The sequence below is a fragment of the Rhyacophila brunnea genome, unplaced genomic scaffold, assembly GCF_057557595.1.
Source record: "Rhyacophila brunnea isolate RB1 unplaced genomic scaffold, BYU_Rbru_1.0 scaffold_2, whole genome shotgun sequence".
In the NCBI taxonomy this organism is placed as follows: Eukaryota; Metazoa; Arthropoda; class Insecta; order Trichoptera; family Rhyacophilidae; genus Rhyacophila; species Rhyacophila brunnea.
The window spans coordinates 55,658,671-55,668,826 of NW_028232859.1; the positions used below are offsets into that span (position 1 = coordinate 55,658,671).

The 10,156-nt window shown below is 34.4% G+C and overlaps 1 protein-coding gene across 2 annotated transcripts in view; it reads left to right on the plus strand.

Moving 5' to 3' along the window:
* Positions 1 to 10,140, plus strand: part of SMC6 (Structural maintenance of chromosomes 6) — a 33,863-nt gene extending 23,723 nt beyond the window's left edge. For both annotated transcript variants that reach the window (XM_085946939.1, XM_085946940.1), the window contains 5 exons: positions 230 to 398; positions 1,684 to 1,794; positions 6,574 to 6,774; positions 8,224 to 8,357; positions 9,966 to 10,140. In XM_085946939.1, coding sequence (XP_085803065.1) covers positions 230 to 398; positions 1,684 to 1,794; positions 6,574 to 6,774; positions 8,224 to 8,357; positions 9,966 to 9,999 — 649 coding nt within the window. In that variant the 3' untranslated portion in view covers positions 10,000 to 10,140. The remainder of the gene's footprint in view (positions 1 to 229; positions 399 to 1,683; positions 1,795 to 6,573; positions 6,775 to 8,223; positions 8,358 to 9,965) is intronic.
* Positions 10,141 to 10,156: the final 16 nt, after the last annotated feature.

The window sequence follows — 10,156 nt, forward strand, 5'->3', positions numbered from 1 at the left end:
ATGCTTGCAGTCTTTTTATGACAGATGCAATTTTGCTACAAATGTGAAATGACGTGCAACTGATTTAATAATAATTGATCTTAGTAACCTTAATTTTGTTTTCACGTTCATATTATATTCTGATTTCATCTATGTGGAGCAGGTTTTCTGAATGTCTTAATCGCAGTTCTAATCTCTTGTTATGTCAATTTTATTGTTTATAGTCATGTTGATATATTTTTCTTTTCAGAGATATTAGCACTGTTGTCGCCCAAATGGAAAGAATCAAATTGAAGCTGAACTCTCTGAAGAATAATAATTATTCAAAAACAGAAGTTGCCGCATCTTTGGTGGCAAAAGAGAATCAATATACGTCCACACAGAGACTACTGCAGGAACTTTCCAAGTTAATATCATCGGTAAAGAAAGTATTCTGAATATGTATTAGCTATCTGTGGTCTTTGTTGAATTTTCATAGGTGCAAACTGTTATTTTTCATTAGAAGTGTGTGTATATTTAATTAGGTATGTAAACCGAGAAAAGAAACTGCAATGGTAAATTTCCAATAATCCAACCTCATGACGTGTAGTTACCAAAATGAGGGTATATTATAGGTAGGTATTTAAAAACTTTTGGGAGCTAAATTTGCCAATATTTCGCTCATTATTTGACCAAATACCACATCAAAATTTATTCATTCATGAAATGTTGCGAAAATGAAAAGTATTCAATCTCCCGGTTACATGTAAATTGTACATAAAACATTTCACTGTAGCACGGTTCGCCGTGAGCTTCCTATCGGAAAGAGATGACCGTATACTAATCTAACCTAACAATTAATAATCCAGTATATCGGCTATTTTTAAAATTTGTTTGCCGGTGGCTTCTTGTAAACTGACAAGAACCGTGTTTTATTTAAACATGAATTTTATCTCAGTACTATACGACCCAAAGAGGTTGGACGGTCTTTAATATACGACCATATATTTCCGATACAACATACAAAAAGTCCCTTGAACATTATTTTCATATAAAACCATTCCTTTAATTCGAATTTCGTAATTCGAAATTATTTCAGTGCCCTGGCATATAAAAATATTCAACAAATCGTAATAATGTACACTATTTCATGAGCCAATCACTGAAAATTGTGACAGACTTTTTTTAAAACATCATAAATGGCTTATTTTATGAAGGTAATAAAAATAATCCTGACATTTTATGACCCAATTTGGTAGGGACCAATTTAGTAGACCCCAAATTTTTTTTTCATAATTTTTGTATTTTCCCCCCATACATTTCATAATTCGAATTTTTTTTCGATTTTCGGTCCCATGGAATTCCTATTTACAAGGTTTTACTGTACGTACAAATTTCCGGACACGCAATCTCCCTGGGCTTAACATTGGAACCAAAGATATCAATCTATGTATAAAACTTTTTGAAATTATATTTGGGTCATTTATGATTGAAGGAGACGGTAATATAATGTACGGTGTGGATGATATTCTTTATTCCTACTTGTGTCATCCATCGAAGATCTTAGTCAGTGCGTTTCGATTCCTCAAGCATATACGATCCTAAATTTTATCCATTGAAACATGTCGCTGTTACATTCTACTACTGGGATGACTCCATTGTCATAATTTTTGTTTTACTATGGTTTTAAGACACTAGTAAATAATTTAATAATTATTTTTTTAGGTTGAAAAGACATCCATTCAACATATGAATTCTGCCATTAACATACAAAGTCTGATTGCGAGTCGAGTCCAGTATTGCTTCCAATCTATCCTGCGGATAAGAGGTTATTCTGTAAGTTCATTAAAACGCCCATACTTGTATGTACCTAGTAATTATTTCGAAGATAGTTTGTATAAGCCGGCTCTCACATTAAAACTCGTCTCGCCTAAAACGTGTTGAATATGTCAACGTGACGTCATCGTTATTCAACACAAACAACAAAACACACATTGCCAAATGGGGCTCCGCAAATTGGTCGGATGCGACTGTTTCTTTTAAAAATCTGGTGTTGCAATCGACAAATTGCATCCTTCTCGGGCTCCGAGTCGAAGAGTCATAGTCACATACAAACACCTACGAAATTGGTCATTCCTATACCGGCTCGCCGATCACCGCATTCAAATATTTATACGTTTCGAAGGCTACACGCGACTGTCGCTAGGTAGATGTGCGCGGTCTTCACAAGCAACATTGGATCTCAGTTCTCGGAAGGTTTGTTCGGCACACGAGACGAGTTTTGATGTGACAGCCGGCTAGATGTCATAATTTAATTTTTATTATTTGTGACACGATTCATGATAGACAGATGGTGTCACCGAAGGGCACACCTTCTCACAAACGGTTAACGTTCGTAAGTGAGTGAGGTGATGTCATCTAACACGAATCATGGCATACATGTAACTGTCCTTTCCTAATTTCAATTCATTCACCTGTATAGTGGACAGCAGTGACGAAACGTGGGGGTAGGCTGTTAAGATCGGCAATAAATAGTGCACATTAAACTGTGTTAGTCATACGTATTTGTTTTTATTGAACTAAGACTACAATTCACAGATGGTATTGGTTAGTTTTTAAAAATCAATTAAACCCCGCTTAAACCAAACCATAATAGTTTTGGCATATTTTGGGTGATGGGTGAAGAAAAAATTGTACACACTTTTTCATTCATACTTATTTGTTTTCGTTGTATTAAGAATAGGTAGGTAGGTACATAATATTACACATATTGGTTACATTATTTTAAAATTCATTAAACCCTGCCCAAACCAAACTATTATAGATAAAAAATATTATTCTATCTATAAAATCTTCAAAGTTATGTATGATTTAATCGCACGATTTTAGATATTTTATAGACAGGTATTTTTTGACTATTATCTATTATGGCTTGGTTTTCGCAGAGTTCAATTGAATTTGAAAAACTAACCATCACCATAATATGTAATATGTAGTCTTATTTCGATAAAAACAAATACGCATGACTGACAAAGTTTAGTGTGCACTATTTATGTCTGATCTTAACAGTCTACCTCCACCCTTCGCCACTGGTGGACAGGACATAGAAGACAGCATGGATATATGCCCAGATAGAAAACTACAGTATTTGACTTACCGATAAGCAAAACAGTCGTCGGTATCCAGTACTTAACGCAAACGTATTGTTCCATAATATGGTGGTGTGTCAATTAATGAATGGCTCCCAAATAATGGTCATCCAGTGATAATCAAATAATGCCACAAACAACGGAGCGGTATATACTGAAAACTCCTGGTTTCAGCAGAGTTACGAGGGTGGGTCAATAAGTCCTTAGAAAAGCCGACAGGTGGCGCGACTAGTACTGTAAGCGGTTTGTTTTCTTGCAGCGGCACTACCGATTCAGTATGCTGCGAAGTTTCAATCAGATTTGTCGGGTTGTTGTGTGTTTCTCGTACATTTAAAAAATGTGGAAAATAAAAAAAATGGAAAATGGAGAAAATAGAGTTTAGAGCTGTTATTAAACATTTTAATATAAAAGGGTTAACAGCAAAGGAAATAAAAAATGAGTTAGATTTAGTTCACGGCATATCTGCTCCTTCACTTGCAACTATTTATAACTGGTTAAATGAATTTAAACGTGGTCGTACATCAACAAAGGATGAACCACGCTCAGGACGTCCTGTAGAGGTGACTACACCAGAAATGATCAATAAAATCCACGATATGGTGTTAAGTGACCGAAGATTAAAGTTGAGTGAGATAATTGAGGTTACAGGGATCTCAAAAGGTAGCGTCATTTCTATTTTACATGACAAATTGGGCATGAAAAAAATTTCTGCAAGATGGGTGCCGCGTTTGCTCACAGTCGACAATAAACGCAATAGGGTGGTGGCCTCTAAAGCCCTGTTGTCGCTCATGCAACGCAATCCGGATGAATTTTTTCGTCGCTTTGTGACTGTAGATGAAACATGGATACACCACTATACTCCCGAGACGAAAGAACAGTCAAAGCAGTGGATTGCGAAAGGCAAACCATGTCCAAAGAAGGCGAAAACCGTAAAATCAGCTGGTAAGGTTATGGCTACTGTATTTTGGGATGCACGTTGAATTATTTTCGTTGACTATTTGGAAAAAGGAAAAACAATAACAGGGGATTATTATGCATCTTTATTGGACCAGCTAAAAACAAAATTGAAGAAAAACGGCCTCATTTAAACAGGAAAAAAATCCTTTTTCATCAGGACAATGCCCGTGTTCACACATGTTTGCGATCAATGGCTAAAATTGAAGAATTGAAGTTCGAATTGGTTGACCACCCACCGTATTCGCCAGATTTAGCCCCCAGTGACTTTTTCCTTTTCCCAAACTTAAAAAAATGGCTAAGTGGACAACGTTTTTTTTCAAATGAAGAAGTCATCGATCGGACAAATGCTTATTTTGAGGACCTTCCGAAAACTTATTTTTCTGACGGTTTAAAAAAAATTGAGAAACGTCTAACCAAGTGTATTGAGCTCCAAGGAGATTATGTTGAGAAATAAAAAAAAAATACAAAAATAAAAACTGTTTTAATGCTTTTTTCTAAGGAATTATTGACCCACCCTCGTATTACAAATAATATCAATATTTATTAATTTAAATTTAAAATGTAGATATAAATTTTGTATTAATAAAAGCTTTGACGAATCATTGATCGATGGAAGCGTTATAAACTAAGCAACGGACTGTCCCGAAACTCAAAATATCAGTACATACAATGTACATTTGCCAGATTTCATTTTCACTGGTTGTTCAACGATTGTGGTGGGCAGGGAATGGTCTGGAGCGAAAACCACCCGCGGAAGGCATTGCTGTGCAATGTTCAAAATCTTTTACATCTACAGGAGGACCTCGACTTTCGCACATAATTGGTTCCTGAAAAGGTGTGCGATTGTTGAATGTTCGAAAGTAGAGGGAAGTAAAAAAAATTTAAATTGTGTGTATTTTGAAATATGTATGTAAATATAAGATGTTTAAGAGACATGTTTAAGTGGGGTTTGCGGATGTTTCCCTTAAAAAAGTTATCAAGAGTTAACTGTTTGCCACTCTTCTTTTTCTTATTTTAAATGGTAAATTATTAACTTTACAATCTTAGATTATTTTACAATATTGCTTAACTGCTGGCACGAAATGTAAAGTGAACCAATCTTTTAATATTAACGCAGTAAACCCAGTTTTTTTAAATCTTTATTTGATTACTGGAAGCAATTCTTTATCCTTCCCTTTCAATGCCCTGGGATTTTCTGGTTGATAAATTAACATTAGCATCAATTTTAAATCACCAGCCAAGTTTCCACCAAGAAGCAATGTCAATCGGTTTTTAGAAGGTTTATGCCAAGGGGCAACTGATTCTTCCTTAGATAAGAATGTACGACTAGGCATTTTTTTTCCTAAATAAACCTGTGTCATCTACATTAAATATTTGGCTAGAAGAATATTCTCTATCTTCAGTAATTTTGGATAATGAGGAAATAAATTCTCCGCGAAAATCAGCTGATTCTCCAGTGAATTTAATATAAACCAATCGTTACTTACTTGAAAAATCGTGTTAGAATCTTCTTTTAATCTAGCCTTCCAATCTTTGTGCAAACGAAGAGCCTTCGCTTGAATAATTGAAATATTCAGAGGGACATCTTTTTGATGTTGGTCGTCGATCCATGATGGCAAATATTTTTTTCCATTTCATCCATAACTATGCCGTGTCTTTTGGAAACAACCTTTAAAGATATATTTCCACAATTTTGAACGTATTCCTTAATTTTATTTTTATTTTTCAAAATTGAACATATCGTAGTAGACCTGTTTGTATCATACGAACGTCCGATTGAAAAAAAGATTCACCGCAATCAGAACGTCGTGTGAAGTTTATAAGTCCTTGATTTCTCTTTGTTCGTATCAACACTGCAGTTTTTCTGTTTCTCATTCTTGTTTATAAATTTTTAGGGTGAAATATTTCAAATGAATAAAATTAGCAAAACGCACAACATAACACGCCCGCACGCGCTCCTGCGCAAGATAAAACCTATCCTAGCTAGCTCACAAGCAAAGTGACGAGTGCGAGCAGGATGCAAGTGACGCAAGAAATGCACTTGCTTGTGAGCGAGTGAGAAGGGGATATCTTAACCCCACGGCCAACGCGACGTTTTAAAAAAACGATTTTTTTTGAAATGTGCGAAATAGCGAATTGTGCGAAAGTCGAATGTTCGTAAGTCGAGGTCCGCCTGTACATTAAATTTAATGACATAAATGTAATTTTATTGCGAATCTTTAGAACCACAAACAATAATGAAATAAACAGCAATGTATGTACATTGATAACTACTTACCTCCTAGAAGTAGAACAGCAGAAGAAATATAATATGCATAATTAAAATTTTTACATTTACCAGATTTGATCATATTATGGAGTAATTCAATCGTGGAGGGGCCATTATCAATTGGTGAATGCTAATTTCGAAGTTTGCCAATACGGTGCGTAATCAGCCCGAGTGGGGCTTATGTAGGCAATTCAGTTCAGTCTGAGAATTATATTATAACTAATGTTGTTTAATGTGAAGGGCTCAATGGAGATAAACACTGGCACCAAAGTATTGGAGATCCGCTGCACAGGGCGAGACTCGTCCTCACAGCGAGTGGTTGACTCTACCAGCTCTTTATCGGGTGGCGAGAGGTCGTACGCCACCGTCGCTTTCATCATGGCCTTGTGGGACTGCATGGAGTTGCCGTTCCACTTTTTGGATGAATTTGATGTTTTTATGGTAAGGATCCTTCATTTCTTGAGATATTAAAGTCTGATCTTTTAATACACCTCCTTTTAGTTTAGCGTTTCAATGATGGGGAATATGTTTATGGTCATAATACAGCTTCAGACACAATCAGACTTAGGTTTTTTGAACCAAAGATTTAGAACCACTATAATAAAAGGATACGGACTTGATACTACAGAAAAGTTTAAATTCTCTGGTTTGACAGCATTGTTTGTAAATAAAAAATAAATTGGTCGTTTGACATCATATTATGTACATTGATTACTTACTTACGTACAATTTATGACCTAACATGATTATAATTTTTTTTAGGATTTTAAAACTAACATAATATGCTGTTTTTATGTCAATGCAACCATGGAAAATAGCTTTCAAGGTGTGAAGCGTGAACAAATGAATCTGCATGCAAAATGACATGCAGCTAATTTAATCATTACCCTTACTAACCTGTCAGCTTCACTTTCATAATTAGGGCCCGGATTTATATGCTAGTGCATGTTTTCTCAGGGTGTCTGCACAGCTATGAGATATGCAGAAATCCGTTTTGAAAGACACAAAATCCAAAAAAAAAAAAATTGTGCATATAAATGCATATTTGAGACGTTAGAGCATATTAGAGACATTAGTGCATTTATCATAAATAAATGCATATTTTAGGGCTTTCGCATTTATAATTTTAGTTTTTTTAAATTATTTTATCGAAATATAACTAAATTAAGTAGGTTTTAGTTTATTAGTATAGATGCACTTGCATTTTTTAATGGCATCCCCGAACTGTGGATTTATCAAAAAGTCAATTCGGGCACCTTTATTTAAATTTTGCCCAATCACCTCTGTGGACGTTGAGAGGTCGTTTTCCGCATATAAACAAAATACTGGCCGATTTGCGGAAAAATTTAATGTCTAAACACATTGAAAAAAAAAATATTTTAACTTATTTTTTCGAACAAAAAACAGAAAATAATGTTTAGGAATAGTTAAGCGTGTCGTTTTTTAAGTCATGTTTAGTTTACATTGCATTTTTTATTCAATTATTTTACTTGTAAACAAACTTTTTGAAAATTGTAATTGATTAACTTTATATTGATTATTTGTGTTTTTTTGTTATTGTATTATATTGATTAAGATTATTAATTTGTTATTCGATTGTATATCAGTAATATTGGGTGAAGTATTAACAATTTTTTTTCATAAATAATGTCAATTTTTAACTGCATATTTCTTCGGTTTTAGTGCATATTTTAATGATTTTAAGTGCATATGTGCATGCATATAATCATGTTTTTTGTTGCATATAAATCCGCTCCTTATTCATAATATATAAAAAAACTCCAATTGCAAGGTTTTTCTTCAACGTATTTGCTTCTGAAAGAAAATGAAGATTTCCCACTGTCCCAAATAGTCTATGGATATAATAGCAGTTTGTTATTTTGTTCGCAGGATAATGTAAATAGAAAAGTGACAGTAGAACTGCTTCTTGGTCACGCTTCCGGAAACCCAAATCGACAGTTTGTTTTCCTTACTCCTCAAGACACCTCCACTATCAAAGCCAGTGACACAGTCAATATCTTCAGGTTTGTTTCTATCTAATGTTCCAATGTTGTTTAATCAAATCTATAAATAAGGTTTGCAACAAAGAATTTTGACTTTAAACAGAAGGAGCCTTATAACGTTATTTCTTTTATGACATTTGAAATTATTTAACAAACGCGTGAAGCATGGTTAAGGTGCTAAACACCACAAATAATAACAACACTCAGTTTCCACTCCGATTTTCTTATTCACGTAATATGGCGGTGATTTTTTATGTTCATTGTGTTCATGTACGTGAGTGCAATTTTAAATGGTGTACACAAATTTTACAGGACTTTTCAACTAAATAATAATGCCGGAGTGTTGTATTACGCCTGCTTATCTACTCATTGTGACGAATTATCTTTTTATACGCCCTGAAATTAGCAAAGAAGTTATTTGCAAACGAACCTGTAATGCGAAGAACGAATTAAGTAGTTAATATCACCTCCGAAGGTAAGGGAGAGGGTTTTTCGTACTCCCTGTTGCTTGGTTTACTGTCAGATGAATGGTGTCTGTTATTAGTTTACTTCGGGTGATAAAGAAGAATACGAATGGTTGAGTGAAAACGGCGAGATTTAATTATTGGACATAGATTAATGTGGTTACATTATGAATTTTTACAGTGCAAAAAGAACAAGTGGCGGTGGGGTGACAGTACCGCGTGAATCGATTGTCTGAAGTGCTATATGGATATTTTTTACAAGCGTCGATAACGTGGCTCGTATCTGCGAGTGCAAGTACACTCATCTAAATATAGAACAGAGCGTCTCATTTCAGCCAATCACCAACGAATCAGATCATTGCGAATGTGAAATAAAATTTGCATATTACAATCAACAACAAATAATTACATTTTTAGCTTGAAAATTGCTGTCTCGTAGTTAACGATGCTCATATTTCTATGAATATGCCCGATAATGATTCCGGCCTCTTCAGGGTTCCATGGAATTAGATGACATTATGATGAGACCTTTTGGCGGTATTTACTAACTTAATCAGTTCACTAGTGGTCCTTTTTTTTTTGTTTCAATTTCATACATTTTGGCTCCATCTCTATTAGAATGAGGTTTTCAACATCTTGCTGTAAATTATAATGAATGCCATGCCATTCATTGACTTGATTGTCTTCAATGAAATGGGATTTCTGATTTTGAATATTTCAGATGTAAATTGTAAGAAATAAAATTGTACAACTCGGAATTATATGCACTAAAATGAAACGGGACTACCACGCAAATAGTGGGAAAACATGAACTCCTCGCATGTAAAATAGGGTTTCACTTTATTTCAAATTGTGCACGTTGCTTCCCTATAGGAAGAGATTCAACACATTTAACTTTTCAAAGATATCGACTCAATGCATTATGTCTGCGAGTTTGCTAGGATCTATCATTATGACAGTGCATAAGCGCATTGAATTAAGTTAGAAGTATTGTTCTTTTAAACTACATTTGGTGTTCTTTGGATTTCGTTACGGCGCCCCAGGGTGCCCGCAACACACATTTTCGAACCACCATCGAATGCAATCAAATATATCACAATAAATATTTAAAAGCCCATTGACTCTTTCTTACAAACAATAATAACCAATATGCCTTTCCTTACAGGTTAGCGGATCCAGTCAGATCAAGACAGGCATAAAAAAGAATCTCTTATAATGCAGTGATATATTATGTAATATTATATTTTATGTTACCTATTTTTTCGTATATTATAGTTTTATACATTTTTGTATAAACTCAACCAACATTGATTACATAATAAATGTATGAAAAACTCTAATTTTTGTTTCAGTTAA